Source organism: Xyrauchen texanus, chromosome 3 (assembly GCF_025860055.1).
Source record: "Xyrauchen texanus isolate HMW12.3.18 chromosome 3, RBS_HiC_50CHRs, whole genome shotgun sequence".
Classification (NCBI taxonomy): Eukaryota; Metazoa; Chordata; class Actinopteri; order Cypriniformes; family Catostomidae; genus Xyrauchen; species Xyrauchen texanus.
In genome coordinates, this window is record NC_068278.1 from 17334541 (window position 1) to 17357010 (window position 22470).

A 22470-nucleotide genomic window follows, 5' to 3' on the forward strand; every position below is an offset into this window, starting at 1 on the left:
GTGGGGGTTAATGCTTTTAGGGGAGTAGATTTCTTGTTCTTTCTCTCTCTATCTTTCACTCCCCCTCTCTGTCTCTCTATTCTGGGGTAGTAAGCACTGTGTCACATGGATGCAGGCTTAGTTCATCATGGTGCAGATAGAGTCACTTTAATTTGAAGCCTGCAGACGGTGCTGACCGGGTTCTGCTGTCCTCTGTCTTCTGCTGGAAGAGTGTCAGGGTAGAGAGGCAATTGTACCCAGGGCTAAGATGTACTCAAAGAGCAATCTGTCATCCTGGGACTCGTGGGACTCTCTTGTGTATCTTTCAGAAGCCGCCGCGTCCAACTATGAAGCTGGACCCGAGACCACAATTCCAAAGAACATGCAGTCATATACAGTAAGTGTAATTAGTATTTTATTTTGATTGTACATTTTTCTTTTTTAAGGCTTTGATTTTTTTATTATTAATATATTAGTAAATAGATGTAAATAAATGTTGTTGTTTTTTTACGCACTGAAAAATTATTTAATTATTTAAATTACATTAAATTGACTGGTATATATATTGGCAGTTTACAGTGTGTTTTTTCAGGTTAAGCAAAAAAAAAAACATATGGGGTAACATCTAAATGAACTGGTTTTATAGAAGTCAAAATGATTATTTATAAGTGAATAGATGAGCGAATCCACCTGACTGCATTAGTTTTCACCAATGGAATTCAGTTTTATTGGTCAAATCGGGTAGAGGAGGTATTTCAACTTGATCTGACCCTTAAAATACTACTTTCATTAATGTATTCAGGGTCATATTAAATAATATTTTTGACTTTTTTATATCTGCATGGTATTACATTATACAGTGAAGGTTGTCTATCGAGACCTATGAATTGCTGGAATTTTAATTGTGTTTAGATGTTGTGAATTATAAATGTTGTGTAATTTCTACAAACATGACAGATATTTGAATTATTGATGACTCCGGAAGGTCGTGCTCTATTAGCTTTATTTGGGGAATGCTGTAAAAAATGGTAACATGCAATTATAACCTTAGGGAGCTGTTTCTTTGTGATCTAACTCTTAAAATGAGTTTTGTTTGTGTAATGAATTCAGGCTGATTCATTAATGTTAAATTATATTTGACTTGAATAAAACCAGTTAATCTAGATCTTACTACACGATGAACATTTTAAGGTAAATATTTTTTCAGTGAAGCGGTAACATCTTTTTTTCATAGATTGAGCTGTTACCATGTAATATTGCAGCTACAGTTTAATATATTTCATGTTTGATTTCTCAGAATTCTTCGGTGCTGTTGTACTTGCCAGATGTGATTGGCTTAAACTCTGATTTTAGGAAGATTAGATTTAACCACATTGTTTTGTCAGGAAAAACAAGTAAATATGACTAGTAAATAATCAACCTAAATACATTAGGCTACACAAACTAAAGTAATTTTTAATGACCAGATAAAGGTTGCATTTGCTGTAACAAAGGCAAAGTTTCACTTTTCAAGTGCAGGCATTTTAAATGCGATTTCACTGGAGAGAGCCTAAATTGACTGGCTGCATGCAGGCAGATGATTTTTTCAGCAGAGAGCCATCAGTGATGCGACAGACTCCATCGGCTTGGAAATACAAGTGCCTCTGTTGCATTCACTAATGAGATGGACTGTAGATATATGAGGATGTGCTTTGGATATTGCATGATTGTGTCCAGCCATCAGCCCACACCTCCGACACACACGCACGTAAACACACACACATACGCACACACACTCACTCATCAAACCCTCCCATCCACTTTGGGGAGCAACTTTTCCCAGGACTGTTCTCCGCCTGCTCTGTTCTCCTCAGACAAAGCTGGGAAATGGGAAAGCCAACAAAGTAGCTGTAATAGGAAGCCCAATCCCACTTGGTGCTTATTATTTATCCCTGTTTGGTTCCCGTCTCATTGACACTCTTGCTGGTTCCCTGCATTTTTACGCGGAGGCCAGTCAAATACGCTGCTAATCATTATTTTCTTTTCCCGAAATCCATTTTTCAAAATATGTAGGTGACTGTGCAGGGTTTCTAGTAATATAGTTTTGTAAGTGGGAAAATATCAGCAGACTACACTATTAAAAGTGAAATTGTGCAGTTGTGATCTTAATGGGAAAATTAACTAAAAATAAAATAGAAATATATATGACATGATTTACTCACCCTTATGTTGTTCCAAACCAGTATGACTTTGTTTGTTCTGTGGAACACATAAGGTGAATATTGAGACTTCACAGGGTTTATTCACCATATAATGAAAATAAATAGTGACTATAGTATAGTCTATAGACTGTAGTATATAGACTATAGAAAATAAAAACACAAAAAACAAAACAAAACATAAAACCACAGTAAAAGTGATTGATACGACTAATGTACTATATTCCAATTCTTCTGAAGCCATACAATCACTTTTTTCTGCTAAACAGAATTACATTTAAGTTGTTATTCACTCTCAAATCAAATGAAATCAAATCCCTGACAAAGTGCACAAAGTGATCGATGTCTATAGAAGACTTGGATTATTTTGCATGAGTCATATCGATTGCTTTACTGCAGTATTTTTTTGTGTGTTTTTTTCCATTTTGTAGCGTGACAGACCAGAGTCACTTCTCACTTATTTTATATGGCAAATAAACCCTGTGTAGACTTTAAATATTTTCCTTTTGTGTTCCACTGAAGAAAGAAAGTCGTACGTGTTTTGAGTGACATTAGGGTGAGTTAGAAATTACAGAGTGTTCATTTTCTGTGAACTGTCACTTTAAGGCACCTTGAATAAAACCAGTTATTATGTTAGCGCATAAAGCATATTTTTAGGTTATTTTTTTGTTTGCATTGATAAGGTTGTTATTTTATTTTAATTATTTTTACAGTGATATGGACTATTGTATAGTTTGTAAATGTCAAATTTCTGACACAAATTACCTGATTACAGGTCTGTAACCACCATAGACATTGAAGGAGACAGATCCCTCCCCAATATTCAGTTTAGTGGTCGATCAATATAGTTTTTTCAATGAACAATTCTTACAATTTTACCTGTGATTCCTCCTAATCATGTTTGGTTACATCCTTGCCTAATTTTGCTTCTTTTTTACACAGATACTACTCTAGTTGTGTTACATTATTTAGTTTTATTTAGATATTAAGACATCCGTGTCTTTCAGTCTACAGTCCTACTCTTCGTTAAACAAACATTAAACATGCTTTAATGTCTCTGGCTCATAATGAATGTTTGTGTTTACACTAAATTAAGCCTATCTGTGTGAGCTCCATCTCAATGCAGAGAGAGAGAGTGAGTTTAGCCACTACTGTTATGAGCTACTCAGGAAACATGTTGGCTTATCGAGAGCAGACATACTGCCTGGCCACTGACTGGGGGGTTGGAAGGTGGCTTCCTGTAATTCTTCTACTCAGAGTAGTTCCCATGAGTGGGCATGCATAGCTGTGCTACAGCAACAACGAAGTGAAGCATCATCACCTGTGTGACTACTTTTATTGAAGACACCAAAAGTCGAATACAGTGGCGTAGATGTAGGTGGATGCATATAGAGTGAGCTATGCATACTATCCACGGACTGTGCAGGCTCTGCATCGAACGAAACTTGCCACAGGTTTGTTCTATTACTTTAATTTATTTGGTTATGAGTTAGACATTTTTTTTAAGGAGTTATGGCAGGTTTGGTCTGAGGTAGTCCTTAGGAATGTTCTTATTAGTCTACACTGTGGCTGTCTGGAGCCTAATGGTTGAAGTTCTGAACTGGTTGCAGGTTTGAACTCCACAATGGGTGATCATGAGATTTCACCTTTGGGTAAGGCACTTGGGTTGCTTCAGGGTCCTTTTAATAAGTGAAGTGTGTAAACTTTGGATAACAGTTTGAGCTAAATGACAAAGTGGTAAAGTAGTAGTAAGTCATCAGAACTCAGTATTATGTAGGTTGACAACATGCTTTTGATGATGTTTATAACATTTCTACACATCAGACCTCTGGGATTAGTTTAATAAGCTGGATTGAATATGGTATCATATACAGTGGGGTCAAAACGTTCGAAAGACCACGTTGAAAACTGGGATTTTTGTCATTTAAACCTGGAAATAAACATTAAAGTTTAGGAATTAGAAAAATTTGAAACAACAATAAAAAAGTTATGATGTAAAAATTAAGAAGAAATGTTACTGCACTACTTGTTGACCAATCAAATGTCAGTAAATTTATGAATTTTTAGTCCTAAAAAGGTAGCATCCATTTAAAGACTGAAAAAAATGTATTCTAAAAATGTGCTTTATATGGTAACATTTAAATGAACTGCTTTTATTCATTTAAAAAATATTATTTCACATTTATGAATCAACCTTATCACATTAGGTCATACAAATTAAACTTATTTTAAGGGTTAGGTAACAATTGCAGGTGTTCTTTGGAACATTCTTAAATCATGTTGATTAACATGGATCATTAAGTTTTGCACAAGGTTATTGAGTCCATTCCAACTTGAGTGCATGCTGTCATTGAAGCAAAAGTGAGATCATCATATTCTCAGAAATTGTTGTCAATTTAATTTGAACTTTTCACTTAAAATGTTATGCATATAATAAGATTTGTTACGTTGCAGTTTTGTTTTAAAAATACTAAATAGAATCCAAATTGAAGCTTTAGTGGTCTTAGACTTTTGGACCCCACTGTATTGTGTTGTGATTGACAGGACTAGATGAACAAGCTCCTCCCAAACTTGTGTATAAAACTCCATATAATGATTACTCAAGACCTCTCAGCTTACCACATTTTAATCTGGAATAGGGCATCATGTATGAGTATTTTCATAACAAGAGCTAGTCTTCATTCAGGATTGCCAACACTGTTATATGTTCTAACAGGTGAGTACCATTGTTAGAAACAATTGAGAACAAAGGAACAGCAGAAGGGAGCAATGGAAAAGAGGAAACTCAGTGGAATTTGATTTGGATAATTATTTCATCAGAGTAATTAATGGAGCTTGTAAGGAGGGCATCCGCGTCGACCCAGAGGAGAGAAGAGGAACAGCAGTGAAAGTTCTAAAGCTGTCATCGCTCTTTATCTTTTTATTCGCTCTCCCTTCCTAAACAAGGCTCTTTGTTGTTGTGCGGTCAATGTCATGTTAAATGCGAGATACCCCCCTCCCTCTACATTTCCTATTTAGTTTGGCTCCAGGTTGTGTTGCCATTTTGAACTTCTACTGTCCAAATATTCATCCTCTGCTGTTTTCTCAGTGCCAGGGCAGTTTTCGGCCCCCGTCATTTCCTTTTCTTGCCAGGGAAAAAGAAAGGCTCCCTGGTCACTCAGCAACCCTGACTAATTTCTCAGCTTGTAGTTTTTAATATCCCTGACTATTTGCTGCTTTGGCATTTCTGTCTTCAGACTGCTGGGGTACAGTGCACCCTCCATGCTTGTGTCTCCAGCACACACTCACACACACACATATAGACACACTCTCTGAACCAGTTACTGGTAGGTCTTCTGGCACTGTACTCCTACTGTGGAAGGTCTTTTTTCCTGAATGCTTCTTTAAAGTTTGAAGCTTTCATTTTATTCCATTAAAAACAAATTATCAATTTATTAGGGTTTGTTATTGGAGAAATGCAATCTACGTAACACATTACATTTTATTTAAAGGGATAGTTCATTTCAAAATTAAAAGTTTCATCATTTACTGTGCACTTCTTCATGTTGTTCCAAACCCATATTACTTTTTTCTTCCATGGAACATAAAAGGAGATGTTAGGCCAAATATTAACCACAGTCACCCTTCACTTTAATTGTATCGAAAAAAGATGCTATGAAAGTGAATGGTGACTGAGACTAACATATCGCCTAACATCTCATTTTGTGTTTCACAGAATAAAAAAAGTCATACAGGTTTAGAACAACATGCGGAAGTAAAAAATAATGACTTAATGAATTTTCATTACTGGGTGAACTGTTCCTTCAATTTACAACTTTATGTAGAAATGAGTGGACCCCAACCTTTGATTGAAAACTCTCTCTCTTTTCTTATGTAAACATGCAATGTGGTCTCTCAAACAGGTGACCATTTTGAGAGGAAAAGATGGTTTTGGTTTCACCATCTGCTCTGACTCACCTGTGCGGGTCCAAGCTGTTGATCAAGGTAACTTTAAACACATTCTATTAATATCAGTTTTCAAGTCGCTTCCATAATTAGCCTGTACAGTGGGCTGTAAATTATGTAATGCAGCGAATGTATGAATATGTTTTACCAGGAGGAAAATTGCATTGCTCAGAGGTTGCTCTTTTTTAGATCAGGGGCTTAATGTATAGAGTTATTCATGTAGTTATCATTCATGTAGCTCAGATAATTTGGTCTTGGAAGTACTTGATGGTAAATGACTTTGGTATCTTGGCAAATTTGAGCACAGTTCATTATGACATTAAAGGAACCCATTTGTGGTTGTTCTTTCCTATGGGTATACTTATACTTTATTTGACTATGGTGTGATTGGCTCGAGTGTCTTTCTCTGTTGTTGTTTTTTTTTCTATCAGGCGGACCAGCTCATCAGGCTGGATTACAACAGCTGGACACATTATTACAATTGAATGGCCAGCCAGTTGAACACTGGAAGTGTGTGGAACTGGCGCATGCCATCAGGTTTGTAGTTTTGTTTTGATTATTTCTGTAGTCATAGATTTCACAACACAGTCTTTATCACTTTCGATTCTGGAACGGTTATAGTTGAGGACGGTACCATGAGTCAAAAAGAACTAAAGGGATAGGTCACTCCAAAAGAAAATTCTGTCATCATTTACTCAACCTCATGTGTTCTTAGCCTGTAGGATTTGTAATTTTCTCCATGGAACACATAAGTAGATGTTAGGCAGAATGACAGCCTCTCAAAGCACATTAAGGGTGCTTTAACACTAGGGTCGAATGACTTCAATGTTCGGTTCGTTTGGATAATGTGAACACTGTTTTCTGAACTTGGGTGTACACCCGCGAACCGCATCTGGGTCCGCTTGAAAAGGTGGTCTGGGGTACGGTCCATGTGACCTCTGGTACGGTTTGCTGCTAATATGAAATAAATTGTACCAAATCGCTTAATTTGACATATAATTAGTGTCTTTGCAGGCTCACGATTGCAGTTATTGTGGTATAATGCATTTCTCATACCTGCTTGTGTTTAAATAAATCCCGTGCTGAGAGCAGCTAACATTCTTTATATCTCTTGCAACGCATATGGGCTCACGGCAGACAGACACTATCATTCATCAGATCATTGCACATACAATGCACCCGCGGGAGACAAACACATGTGTCGTTCTGTTTAATACTAAACACAGTGACTTCTCAAGTTGTTATGTAGTTTATTGGTAAACAGCTGCCGCTTGTACTCATGTTGAAAAATTAATCGAACTGTGGTTTGGACCCAAATAATATGATGTAAACAGAGACCAGTGCGGGCAGCTCGGGTTCGGTCCAACCAATCAAACCAAGTGTGAAAGCCCCATGAAAGATGCAATGAAAGCAGTCTGATCTAATGAAATTACATGACCATAACAAAATGTTTGCAAACCAAAATTCTATGCTTCTAAAATGTCATTTTGGTAAAGTTTATTCTATGAGCCTAATTGAATGGAAGTGAATGGCGACTTGGACTAACATACTTCCAAACATCTCCTTTTGTGTTCCACAAAAAAAAGAAAGTCTGATATGTTTGGAACAGGGTTGTTCATTTTTGGGTTCTCTTGCAATGTGCTCAGTACAGATGATTTACCTGATCTTATTTCTTGTAGGAATTGTCGTGATGAGATCACAGTGGTGGTATGGAGGACAGTGCCTGTTATGAAGCCTTACTATGAGGGACTCATCCACAGGCCTTCTTACAAACCCTCCGGTTTTGACACTCAATCTTCTAATACAAAGACACAAAACAAAACCCCACCTTTGCTCTCTCGACCCACCAACCACAAACAGAGCCGGCGTAAGAAAGGAAGTGGGCACAATGACACAGGAAATGGAGTAGGAGAGTCATTGTGGTCATGGACTGGGAAACGAGAGGAGAATGACTACAAAACACGCACTCAGACCCTCAAAGGTACACGTGTGACATCATCAAATGGCGACAACTACATCATCCTATCTCCTGTCAGCCCTGGAAACCAGGTACAAATTTGAAATACAGTATATTTGTTCAACTTATTTAATAGTGCATATCGCATATAGTGACACTGAGTGCTATTATTAGAGGTTTTGGACTCAAGCAGCTGTCAGTAAACTTTGCCAATCATTCAATTTGAGCTTAACTGTTCAGTAGAAGCTGTGCTCTTACTTTATCTGGCATCCAGATGCTTTGATCATTCATCATAGCATGATGCTTGTCTTTAGAAACTAGGGCTTCTATCTGTGTCAGCACGGCAGTTCATGCACACTAACAGTAGCCAGGAGATATATTCTTATTTATTCTGACTGACCCATTTTTGTGAAGTCTGAGGTAACCAATCCCACTTGTGTGAATGTTTTACATTGCAGATATTGCAGCCGGTGTATTCTGACAACAATGGAACGCTGGGAACTCTAGGTAAGACATTTTGAGTCTGTTTCTCTATTACAAATTTAGTAGGCTCATCTAAGATTAGTGTAAAACTGACATTTCAACACAAGTCTGCTTTTAAGAGGAAATAATGAAAGAAAAAAGTGTCTGTAATTAAGTAGTATGCAAGCAGAGTTTCCTTCATTTAAAAAATAGTAATGTGGATTTACCACGGTAGAGTATCATTTTCAATGTTGAATTTCAGTTTATTTTAGAATACGTATTGTTCCATAGCTGCTTTATAGGAAAAAAGAAAGGAAATTTGTGCCTTCAAGCCCCCCTGTAATAGTGGCAAGGAAAAACTCCCCAAGATGGTAATACCATGGTACTTTGATATATACCATGGCACATACCATGAAATGTACATGGTACTCCAAAGAATACCATGAACCATGGTACATGTCCAAAAAAACAAAACAATCAACGGTATTACAATGATACTGTATATGTCCAAAATGGTAATAGTACTTGGTAATGGTATTTTTGGTACTTTTTGTAAGTGTTTGATCACATATAATGTCAATTCATAGGAAGAATCTATCAGACTCATCCAAGCAGAGAGCTGCAGCAGAGCCCAGGATACCTGCAAGATGGCCAACTGCAAGCACAAGCCACCCTATGCAGGTCTATGAGCAGTAAGACTGCCTCCATGGCTCCATCATCCTACAGACAGAGTTTTGCCAACTACCAGAACTGCACCATCGTCCAGTCCCACCTGCCCCACTCTAACTATGGGACATATGTCAGTCTGGCCCCTAAGATTCTCATCTTCCCTATTTTTGTGCAGGTGCGTTAAGTTTATTCATTTAGTATTGGATCATATTTTATAATGTTTTTAATTTATTTATTATTCAGTTTTGAATATCTATCTTAAGAAATAATCTAGATTAAGAGATCATCTTGTTGTTTGCATTGAAGTAGTTAAAGCTAATATATCTGTGTATCTTGTGAATAATGGCTGCTTAAATTTGGTTGATCTGAAAGATCAACTATACCTAATGACTGATATACTGCTATGTTTTTATATGGGTCAATGATAATAGTTTATTCAAAAATACTTAAATAATGCAATTCACGCAAAATAATATTTTGGCATAAATTGTTTGGAATAATATTGTATTATTATTTCTTAAAGAAAAAAAAAAGCATTGAAACTGAATTTATTTGATTTATTTTTATAATGTTAATATTCAAAAACGATTTGTTCACTAAATCAAAGTCAGATGGTATAACCAACATGCAAGTAGCCATTCTTTAAAAAATAAAAATAAATAAACAGAGAGGACCTCTTTGGACTCTCATGATTGTTTATGTAAAGTTTTTACAAAATATCAGATATTTTGAGATTTTTGTGAAAAGGTGCATTTTGTTCATGTCAAATGGTGTTACCCTAAGAAAACGTATTGATAATGGTAAAAAATATAGGTGACGCTTTACAATAAGGACCCATTCGTTAACATTATTTAATGCATTATGAACTAACAATGAACAATATATTTCTTTACAGCATTTATTGATTTTTGTTAATGTTAGTAAATAAAAAATACTATTGTACATTGTTAGTTCATAATGCATTAACTAATGCTAACATATACAACTTTTGTTTTAAAAAATAATTACTATATGTTGAAATTAACATTAACCAAGATTAATGAATGGTGTAAAAGTATTGTTCATTGTTCATGTTAAAGGGATAGTTGTCTATCTAATCCAAAAATGAAAATTCTCTGATCATTTACTCACCCTCATGCCATCACAGATTTCTTTCTTCTGCTGAACACAAATGAAAATGTTTGGAAAATATTTCAGCTCTGTTGGACTATACAATGCAGGTGAATGGTGGCCAGAACGTGGAAGCTCCAAAAACACATAAAGGCAGCATAAAAGTAATCCATTAGACTCCAGTGGTTTAATCCATGTCTTCAGATGCAAAATGATTAGTGTGGGTGAGAAAAAGATACATATTTAGATACCATTTTCACGTTTTTAGTTTTTTTTCATTTTCACAAATTCTTCATTTTTGGTGATTCGTATTCTTCGTGAATATCATCACCTAATGGGCGGGAAGGTGAATTTATTGTAAAAAAGGATCTGTTTCTTATCCACACTTATCATATCACTTCATAAGTCATGGATTAATCCACTGGAGTCGTATGGATTACTTTTAGCATAAAAAGTAAAGCCGTTATGTGTTTATGGAGCTTCAAAGTTTTAGTCACCATTTTGTACCAACTTGTATTTTATGGACATACAGAGCTAAAATATTCTTTTAAAAAACCTTTGTTTGTGTTCTGCAGAAGAAAGAAAGTCATACTCACATGGGATTCATGAGGGTGTGTAAATGATGAGAGAAATGTCATTTTTGGGTTTACTATCCCTTTAGTATCGCTTTAATGTTGTTAACTAATGTAAACAAATTGAATCTTATTGTAAAGTTCTACCAAAATATATTTAAAAACCTTTTAAATTATTAAAAAGTTGTGTACACTCATGTTTTTAAGGGTCAAGGAAAATGTCTTAAAACTTTTACTTGATGTTAACACCACTTCATTTATACCAAATCATTAAATAATTTTTTTGTAGAAAATGCTATTAGTATTTTTCAGAAATGTATGAAACTAAACACATTATACATTCCTACGAACTTGACACATGTGGAAAAAAATAAAATAAATCTTTTTTTTATCACACTGGACAACCTTATTTGTCAATGACCCATATTTGAGCTGGTAAATGTAATTATCCCTACAGCTTCATCTTTGACCAGTTTTACAAATACACATTAAAGGACCATTTCAGCCAAAAGATTGTGTGTGATTGGCAGCCAGTTGTGTCATTAAACCTCTTGGTGTATTTCAGCCACTGGACCTGTGCAGCCCTGAGAGAGTCCTGATATTATCAGAGGAAATGATCCTTCATGACAGTAAACACATAGCTCTTAAGGTAACAGCAATCTCGCTTTTCCCTGTGGAAAATGTTATTCTTTCATAAGAATAGTAGTTGCTCTTTCATAATGGAAAAATCTGAAAAACACCTGACAGGCTGAAGTGTGTAATTTCTGCACTACAAGCATCACCAAATAAAATTGCTAAATTAATGGCTGTTTTCAAGCAGGTTTCCCAAGCTGTCGCCCCATCTGCCATTGTAGCCCTGCCCCAAACTAATGCCATTGGTTGAGCCAATGACCTCTGCTAGGTTGGTTGGTATGGTAACAACAACAGAGTCACAATGTTGTGGGGAATCAACCTATGAATTTATGAAAACCCATGAAAGTTACATACATCTCTGCATTGTAAGCTGGGACGGGAAAATATTTTAACATCGAAAAATGTTATGCACTTCAGCCTTAAAAAAAATTCTCCAGTTGCTCTCTTTTTAATCTCATTACTTTCTAGGGAAACACTATTGAGATATTAAAGGAATAGTTCACCCAATAATTCACAAAGACAAAAGAACCATACAAAAGCTTTGTGAGAGGAGCAGATCGATATTTTTTATTTTAATGTAGCCCATTGTCATGATTATTCTATGTAAATTGTCTGCTTTGATTATTGATGGTGTGGCTGTTCAAATCCTTTTAGAGTAAGGTCTTAATCCAATTCCGGGACTCTGAAACAAATCTCTTGTTTTAAATAAAATATGCAGAAGGGATTCTTATAATATCTTGTTTGTGAGCTCTGAAGGTGACCTGTATCTGTAAAGAATTGGTGTCCCCTTTCAGCAGAATTGACTTTTCTTTGCTCTGTAAGGTTTTTAGATTGTTCTCATAATACCACTCTAAAAGCCTCTTTAAGTCTAGAGGCCCTGAAGCAGTGTTGCACTAGAGGAAACACTACCTATTCTATTAGATCCATTTCATTGAACGATTGTTGGATATTTGTTTCAGTGACTGTAATGCCCGACACAATATACGTGATCCTCATAGAGGAAAAACTGATACCTTGATCTGAGTTTTTTTTTTTCCAGCTGCAGCTTTAAAGAAACCTGCAGTTTGGGAATAACTTGACCTCTGGCTTCCTCAGCATGAGCAATATTGTGCAAAGATAAATCTTAGAGTGCCACAATAGCCCCTAAAATCTACTTCGTATCTATAGCAATTCTTTTTAAGAGTCTGTCACATCCTTTGTGCTCCCTGGCAGGACCTCCGTCTGTATGCCAGCTGACCTCGATTTTGCTTAGAGACTTGTTTGAGTAATGCAGTCAAGAGTTTCTAAAGATCAGAGTGTTTAAGAAGGATGAGCTGTTCATCGCTAACCATTCCTTCAGTTTCCTAGAACGAGTGTGTGTTTCACTGTGATTTAGATGGGCTGATTTTATTAAGTTGGCCAAATTCCAGGCCTGGGCGGTGGGCACCGTTAGAGGCAAAGCTCCCCAACCAGCCTGGTGGCTCCAAAATGAATCAAATTGGACTTTTCAGGTCCTAATTGTAACTTTTAAGGTGCTGTGCCTATTTTGTTTATACCAAAAAAATCTTATGAAATGTACTATTTTTTATTAATAGTTTTTTGCTGTCTGAGGGCATTGAGGCATGTTTTTTTGTAAACCTGCTTTGTAAAAATACACATTGTGAAAGCACTATGTGAATTTGATTTTACTTGACTTTCTCCCAGCTTAATGTGTAGAGACAATTTTAAATAAGCCGTTCATGGCTTGATTTCCCCGGAAGAGTTTAAAGATTGGCACTTTCAACAGTTTGAGCAAACCAACATAGCGACATTAGATCCACCAATGGCATGTGATTTGGCGGGACTACTTGTTCTAACCGGCTAAATGAAATATGGGGAGTATTTGGGGAAACTTGTTCACAAATAATGATTATTTTTGCAATTCTGTTTGTTGCTGCTGATGGTGAAACAATTACACTCTTCACCTTTAACTAGACTTGATTGTAACTGGGTGAATCTAACAAAGCCTGTTAAGAACATGTACTGTATGTGCCATATTTCACCCCAAATTCAAAAGGGAAAAATAAGAAAATTAAGCCTAATTTTTATTTAAAAAAATATATATACCAGACATGTTATATACCCAGCTAGCATTATACAAAAATCACAAAATTGTAGCAGAATGGCACAATTACCAGCAGATCACTGAGGATAGGACAGTTTATTGTTCTGTTAGATTTGTGCAATTATATATCTGCACTAGCTGCTTCTAGTTTAAAATAAAGTAATTAATGAAAAAAATAAATAAATAGCTTCATGACTTTCATATTACTGAATCATCTTAGGCTTTACCTGGTCTGAATCTGAGTGACACATGAAGGTCAGACAGTGATGTTTCAGTGTGGTACTGACTGTTGACTCTATCGCCCCCTATAGACTACAGTGTTCATCTACACAGACTTGATGCTGTTGACCAGGGAGGATGAACCAGGCCGCTGTAATGTACTGCAGAGTCCACTCTACCTCCATCAGATAGACCTGCAGGATGGTACGCTTTACTATACTCAGTGTTTTAGATAAATATTGCATTATTTGGTGAAACATAAGGCCACTTGTATTGTATACTGTGTGTTTTTTGCATAATTTAGAGTGAAAGCAAAGGCAGCATAACATCTAGCTAAGATAAACATATGGAAATAAACCAAATTTCTACCAAAGAAATTTGGTCTGTCCGTTCATCCATCAGTCTATCCTCTACAGTATCTGTCTGCCTGTCGATATATCGCTCCGTTTGTCTATTTATATATGTGTGTGTGTGTGTGTGTGTGTGTGTGTGTGAAGTATCTCTCTCTGGGTTGATTGTTTTGAGTGGAAGGGATGTTAAGGAGTTCCACCCTGTGTTATTTGTGACTATGTGTTAGTAGCGACAGTCAGGAAGGAGGTGTCATGGCTGTGTGAATGTGTGTGAGTGTGTTTGTGTGTTATGAATGTCCAGCTCTCCTCACCCTCTCTGTGAACAATGGTCATGTCTCCGGTATAGCCTGTTATAGGCAGGGTGGGCGGGTCTGTGTATTCTTTACCTTCCTGCAGAAAGAAATACTGTACAGCAGCATGTGGCACAGAGGGCATTTTTATCTTGAACCAGTCTTTATTTGACATCTCAGTTTCTGAAATAACCATCACTGTTCTGACCTTTGCCCTTTAATATGTGATTCAGGCACTTACAGTGAAAGTCTATTCAGCTTGTGAATGTTATTTATTAGTAATATTGTGAATAGGACAAAAATCATAATTGTTGAAGTCCCTTTGTAACGTAATTTAGATTGATAGAATTTACATCAAAATATGTAGTTTGTACTGGCGACCTGTCCAGGGTGTCCCCTGCCTTTCGCCCAATGTAAGCTGGGATAGGCTCCAGCCCCCCGCGATCCTGTACACAGGATAAGCGGTTGACGATGGATGGATGGATGGATATGTAGTTTGTGTGTGGCATCCTGATGCTACCCACTTTATGTAACCCACTTTATGATACAAAGCTTATTTTGGATAAGCTTTGTATCCAAAATAAGCTGATTAGGTCATTTCTAGCAGTTTTATACATAAGTAAATCAATACATTGACTAAACGGTCAACTTCAAATGGTTCCTCATGAAAACCAAAGTTGTTATTGAATTTGTTTTATATATTATAAACAGAAATCGAGCAACAAACCTGCTGTTCAGCACTAGATTGCTGTTCAGCAGTAGATCTAACTGAAATGTTGTATTTGACACTTTTCATGATTATATAATTGTGGCTGCTCAAATTGTAACTTCAATTATTTATTTGATTAACTCTGTAGCCCTTATCGTGACCATTTTTAATATACATTGGCAGCTGCCACTTGGTTAACTATTTTTAATCTAATGTTATTAAAGTTATCCATTGTAAGTGTGGCTTAATTGTCCATATACTATATGTCCATATATATATATATATATATATATATATATATATATATATATATATATATATGGACACTTACACTACACTTACAATGGATAACTGTAATAACATAATGTGGCAGGGCGGAGGGCGGGGCCGGTTCGTGATCTTACACACCCGGTCCCGTATTAGGCTAATTATGCCTCCGTGAGTGTTAAAGGTCGACTGCAGAGGATCGTGCGGGAGAGAGAGTTCGTTTACGGACATGTCCGTCATGTGTGTGTTTGTGTCTTTTAAGTTTATCATTAAACTATTATTTATATTGAAAAGCCGGTTCTCGCCTCCTCCTTTCCATTGATCACTTTACACACACACACATATATATATATATATATATATATCACTCACAATCGTGCTATATGGACCTACATCAGCACTGCTGTGATTCGGCAGCAGACCGAGTGCTGTAGGTAATCACTGCAGTGCTGATTTAGGGCCATTTAGCACGATCGCTATTGTGATATTGCTTATATACAACAGTTCAATGAACAAGTAAATGTAAAAAAAAAATCGGTCATAAAAACGCATTTATGCATGGAACTACATTATTACGTGAACGATCAGAATCTGCCGTTGCTGGTTTAAAACAAATGATGTGTCCAAGCATTCGTTAGTAATTTTTTTAAACACATTTTTTTTTACAAAAAGTTGACTTCAGAAATAGTACCACTGCTTGTGCTGTTTCTAACAAGTTATTGGATAAACAAGGATGGATGGGTGTGTGTGTGTGTGTGTGTGTGAGTGAGTGAGAGAGAGAGAGAGAGAGAGAGAGAGAGAGAGAGAGAGACACGGAGTGTGTGTGATCACCTGTTGCCACTCCCAAGCAGAGATGCTGTCAGCTTTCTGAAAGCCAGCTTTCTCAGTGGAAAAATAGCATCCAAGCGGGGGTATTTCTCCCTATTTCATGGTAGCCCGTGCGCAAGTGTCGATCACTATAGAAACCGAATTGTCCTCCGCCATTTTAAACAGTACATTTTCTCCAATGTGGAAACTCCAGTAAGAGGTAAGCGCCTTGAGTTGTGTAATTAATCAGTCTGTTGTGTCTCTCAGCTGTGATGAGCTTTAATGCTAAAGTTGTTCATTTAAAGCCGTTGAAAGCTATTTCCTACCTTTAGTAATGTAGTAATACGAGCGATCATGAAGAGCTGTTGTATGTAAACGGCTGAAGCGGCTTCACTTCAGGTCACCAACCGGCTCATATCACACACAAAAAATATATTATGCCACCACCTGCTGGTTAAATTATGTAATGTTAAAAAAATACATGTAAAAAAAAGACAAACCATGTCTCTTAAAAGATCTGCACTGCTCTTACACTTCAGTTTAGAACGGCACGAACATAGACAGAGTGATACACACAGTGAAGAGTCGGAGTGCTGATGGTGTCAGACCATCAGTGCTCATGGCATGTCTCGTCCAATCAGATTCGAGGACCGGAACTAATTGTTGTGTGTGTGTATATATATATATATATATATATATATATATATATATATATATATATATAGTACATACATTTGTATAAATATTTATACATATTTATTTGACGTATTTAGTTGACAATTACCATTACATATGAACCTTCCTTTTCAACATCAAGATTTTAGGTTAACATTTATTTTTGTATAAGGGAAAGTGTATATATTTTTTTAACTTTAGTTCACTTCTGTGATGTGATATGAATTTTTGTCCAAATATTCAATGAAGTATCTCAATAAACCGCAGGCATAAGAAAAATATTCCATAGTTTTGATGATGAACAGCATGTCACACTGCAGGACACTTTTATCACTGCTTATCATGTCAACTACACATTAATTTCAAAGCATATGGGTGTTTTGTAGTGCTTCTGGTTTTCTAGTAAATTAAAATTATTCTAGTGTATTTAATTTACATATGGGTGGCGTATATCAGGGTGCATGGGGGGGGTTCACACATATACCTCCAGAGTCAGGAAATGAGGAACAAAACACACATACACCATGACAGCATTTTCATATCATAGCAGCTTCAGGATGAAGAAATTCACAGCTCTGTCTCCTTCTCTCCAGTTCCTGCTGACAAACTACGGCTGTACATCTCCTACTGGATAGAGGTGAGATCCTGCACCACCAACCTACTCATTTAGCCCAGGTCCTTGTCTACAGTGTAATTTAAAGGAATAGTTCACCCAGAAATTGTAATTATGTCAATTTTTATTATTATTAACTCACACACAGAACTCACACAAACCCGTATGGCTTTCTTTCTTCTGTGGAACACAAGGAATTAATGTTAGGCAGGACATTAATTCATTTATGCCTAACATTCTGCCTAACATTTCCTTTTTGCATTCATGGGAAGAAAATAGTCGTAGGGGTTTGGAAAGAAAAGAGGGTGAGTAAATGATGATGTATTCTGATTTGGGAGTGAACAATCTCTTTAACACAATGTACTACAATAAAAATCATACGCAGTTTAATGTGTTTCCCGAAGCGGTGACCCAACAGGATGGCCCTGCGGTAAATATTTACGGGAAGTAAATAGTGTGAGGCTGTTAAGTGAAGGGCCTCTCAGGGTTTACGTCACATGTAAGAGCCCTTAAATCTGCTATTTCTCTCTAGAGTAAACGTGCCTGTAAGACGTAGCTAGCTCATTTGAGCAAACACATTCATCGACCCAGCCATCTGCCCATCTCCCTGACAACACCTCGCACATACACACTCACACACTGACATGAATGCGCGAGTGTGTATGAGTGCAGATCTCTTATGACGTTCTCCTGCATAACAGCATATGACACTGATGTTTCTTTTAAAAGATGGTCTTTAATGGATGTAACATGAAGGAGGTCACCTTTAAATGGTTTATTCGAATAACCTTTAAAGATGAAAGAACCTTAAATTCTCTCCCTTTTCCCAAATAAATTAGACTGTGATTAGTAATTCTCTCCTTTCTTGCAAATACAAATATTCTTTCACAAACGCTCCCTCAGTGTCACTTACACACACTGTTTCTGTGTCTCTGTAGAGGACTGAGTGTCTTTTCAGCCTGGAAGCCTTTTCAGCTGAACAGAAGAGGAGGGTCGTCCAGTGTCTAAGAGACAATATTGACAAGCAGCTTGCCCTCAGAGACAGAATCAGCCCTGATCAGGTACAAAATCAAACACATGTACAAACACTCACACACATGCTTGGATTTCACATTTAACCAAAGCCTGTCTACGTTTCTCTAGCAGATATGGAGTATAATAGCTTAGGAGAGGTAGTGATTCATAAAGAGGGCTAACAAATGCGATCTGACGTTGCCTCCAGAGAGCTGTTTCCATATTTTACCTTCAAATGTCTTGTAGTTTTGCTCTTTCCTCAAAAGTCAACGTGAAATGGCATTCACAACGTATTTCGTCTTTCGTAATGTGATCTATTTCAAAGTGAAAAAGGTTATGAAATGAGAAATAATAGGACGTGAGTTTAGGGATGCAACAGCATAAAAATGTTGCCAATGATATTATTATTTTAAAGATATGCTTAGATTGAAGAATAATACACTGTTTTTCCAGTTATTTTAATATGTTCCCACTAAAGCTTTTTTGAACCCTAACCCTAACCCTAACCCTAACCCTTTTTTTTGAGAATTTGAAATCCAAAATTGTAAATAAAGCAACAAAAAATGTTAATGTATAGTAGAAAAGACTGATAACCTTTTAGTACTTTTGAAACTTGCCTTTAAAAAAAAAAAAAGAGTACATTGTTGGAATTGGAAAAAAATAAGCTTTGATATTATTTGCTTAAAATATCAGCATGTAACCCGCACATGAAGAGACAGTCACAATTTAAGTCAAACTGCGTTTTATTGCAGGCAGGCAAAAGTACAGAAAAAGGGTAAATCCAGTGAAGAGTTGTCGAGGGAAGCGTAGGGTCAAAAGCCGGGGAATCAAAGAGAGTAAAGGGGCAAATCCGGGAGAGTAGTAGAGGGGAGCGAGGGTCAAAGCCGGGGTAAACAGGATCAGCGAGACGGGACTAGTGGGAGCAAAAGACAGGGGAACAAGGGGAGCTGGCAAGCTAAGAGGTGAACGAGAGGAGGTCAAAACTAGACGAGACTAGTGGGGGGCAAAGACACGGGAAACTAAATACAATAACCAACAACCGTGAGACGAAAGGGTAGTGATATATATAGGGACAAGTGCAGGTGTAAACCATGACAGGTGATGAGACGAGTGCAGGTGAAACTAATGTGCAGGAGTGCAGATGACGTGAGTGCAGGTGGTCATAATGTTCTGGGGGATTGGAAACGCGTGAGAAACTCGAGGAAGGGAGATTGCCTACGAGCATGTGAGCGAGTAGGAGCAAAGTGGGCGTGAGGGCTCGAGCGAGCAAAAAGAGCGTGCGAGCTCGAGGGGGCGGAACGAGCGTGGGAGCTCGAGGGGGCAGAACGAGCGTGGAAGCTCGAGGGGGCGGAGCGAGGGAGCGGGGTTCGTGACACAGCATAATCAGACCAATACGGTCATTAAAATCCTGGAATATTACTTACTATTTTCCAAAATTCACTTTTACATGGTGTTTGTACATAAATGTGAGTCGGCAGTGTGTGTACACAACAACCCTACAATGTTAAAAGTCCACCCACTCCTCTTCCTTATATTTCTATTATTTCTATTCATTAAAAAAAAAGTGTGTCAAAATGAACGGTTTTCGTTTCTGCTCTAACGTGACGTCTCATTAGAGCAGGCCTCGCCCACGACTGGTGACGGACTCCGCCCTATTATCATAGATCCTCCTCTGAGTGATCTACACACAGTCCGTATCTGGACCAGATACAGTGAGAAGAATAATGTCTCAGATTCGTAAGCATCATAAGTGTTCTGTTGTTGGCTGTAAAATTGAACATAAGAGTCTTTGTGTACTCCCGGCATCAGAGCCACTGAAGACACAGTGGACAAGCTGGACTGGTAATCTGGCATACCGGGCATTTTCCCGGTGTGCCGACCGGTGGGTCGTCCGCGAAACAGGCTGAATGGTCCGCGTTAAGCTCAAATGAGCTGCCGCGTTATGCAGAACGGACCACAAAACGTAGCAACGATATGCAGAAAAGGACAGTGAACAGCAGCTCATTTGCATTTAAAGAGACAAACCCGAAATCAGCATGCTTTTGATTCCACCCAAAAAGAGGCATTTATAACATGGTATAATAAATGATCCATGTGGTATTTTGAGCGGAAACTTCACAGACACATTCTGGGGACACTTGAGACTTATATTACATCTTGTAAAAAGGGGCATAATAGGTCTCCTTTAATATTAACCTACTTAATATTATCCATCAGGAATTGATTGGATCATGAACTGTTATTTCTACATGTATGTCATGAGGTATAGTAACATCTACATTTATTACAGTAACATTTAAATGTCATTTAATCTTGAGAAGCTGTTTTTTGTTATTACAATTTTAAGAAAGATTACATAGAGGTTTTATATCTTTGCAATAATGTGCACGGATGAATCGTTAACAAAAAACATGAATGTATATTAAGAAAGCAAGCAGAATCAATTTTTAGTTCATGTTGATTTTCTAACAGTCTAAGGGACAGATGCTCTCTCCACTACACTCAATAGAGTGTACATACAAGTTTAAATATAGTAATATAGTTATAAATAGTGTTTGCTCCTTTGGTCTGCTGTTTCTTATTCATGCACTCTCTCTTTCGCTCGTCGGGCGAGTGACATCGGCATCATCATAAGACTAGCACAAACAGACACGCACATGTGACGGTGTGAAAGAGAGAGAGAAAGAGCGTGCAGAGAGAGAGAGAGAGAGAGAGGCTGTAATGCATGCTAGTATGATGGAGGAATACATTATTTGTTTGTAAGGGAGAAGCATTGAACCTTTATGAAGGTAAGGTCATCTAGATATTTTTTTGTGCATGTCCTGTGTGTTTCATGCTTTTAAATTTACATTTTACATTCAGTAGACAATTTTATCTAAAGTTACTTACAAATAAGGAACAGAACGTGCAATTTGCTTTTGCTGTCTGATTGCCAGAAATAAGATTTTATTTATATTTAGCACCTCCATTCTGATTTGATTGGCGTGCGTGATATTGGAGAAGGTGTGGTGGAGTAAGATGTATGAATTATTATTGATATATGTAAGTTTAAACACTTCATTGTATCTTACCCTGACACAAGACATACAACATTACTTTAATCTAAAGACTGTGAAAGCTAAATCTTGAACATTCATATTTAATTATAGATATGTTCGTTCATGTAGTGTTTACCATACACTTGAATGAGCTAATGTAGAAATGCCTGCTTAATGCATTAATGTCGATTCATGTCAGGAATACTTATTTACTTCCTTGTATCAGATATTCTGTGCTGTTTCTTTTAAAAGCTTGTGAGTCAGTCGCTTCACCAGCAAACTACTTTATGAGCTTATTAGGTCTGTAAAGCGCATGAATACATTAACCTTTTCCACTTAAAAGAATACATTTCTTCCCTTTTTCATTTTCTTTCTCTTCAGCTTTCCTTTACCCCTACTGCTTTAGAAAGCAATACCCAATATAATGCAATATTGCAGTGTTGATGACATGCTTTCTTAATTCAGTTTTCTAGGATATGAGATGTTTGTAAATGCTGTTTTCACATTTCTCGGTCTTTTGATATGCTGATTTTATGATGATTATTGATTTACTAACATCTTCTGTGAAACACCTGTAACTGTAATAATTATAAAGGTTTGTTTTTCAAGGGACTTAATATATATAAATGCTAGTTTTTTTTTTCATTTACTTAATATATATAATTTGTAATTTAGCAATTTAATTTAATAGCAGAAACTATTATTATTTATCAGCCATATTATTCTTCTGCCCAAAATCTCAACCTGCATGAATTATTCCTCAAATCATGCAGACTCTTGAGGAGAAGTGGGCTATCACCTTTCTAAGCAATCTGATTTACTATTTTCAATTAAAAAGAAAAGAAAAAATCCCATAGATTTACAGAAGTGACCCAATCTA

The 22470-nt window shown here is 36.9% G+C and overlaps 1 protein-coding gene across 3 annotated transcripts in view; it reads left to right on the plus strand.

The window, feature by feature from the left end:
* Nucleotides 1-22470, plus strand: part of LOC127625311 (regulator of G-protein signaling 3-like) — a 31544-nt gene that overhangs the window by 1648 nt on the left and 7426 nt on the right. The window contains exons 2-11 of one of the 3 annotated variants that reach the window (XM_052100546.1): nt 309-376; nt 6080-6161; nt 6554-6659; nt 7802-8171; nt 8538-8586; nt 9129-9385; nt 11458-11541; nt 13920-14031; nt 17519-17562; nt 18477-18599. In XM_052100546.1, the coding sequence (XP_051956506.1) occupies nt 362-376; nt 6080-6161; nt 6554-6659; nt 7802-8171; nt 8538-8586; nt 9129-9385; nt 11458-11541; nt 13920-14031; nt 17519-17562; nt 18477-18599 (1242 nt within the window). In that variant the 5' untranslated portion in view covers nt 309-361. Of the gene's footprint in view, nt 1-308; nt 377-3479; nt 3632-6079; nt 6162-6553; nt 6660-7801; nt 8172-8537; nt 8587-9128; nt 9386-11457; nt 11542-13919; nt 14032-17518; nt 17563-18476; nt 18600-21303; nt 21342-22470 lie in introns of those variants that run through there. The other 2 variants (XM_052100536.1, XM_052100554.1) reach the window with 2 other exon arrangements.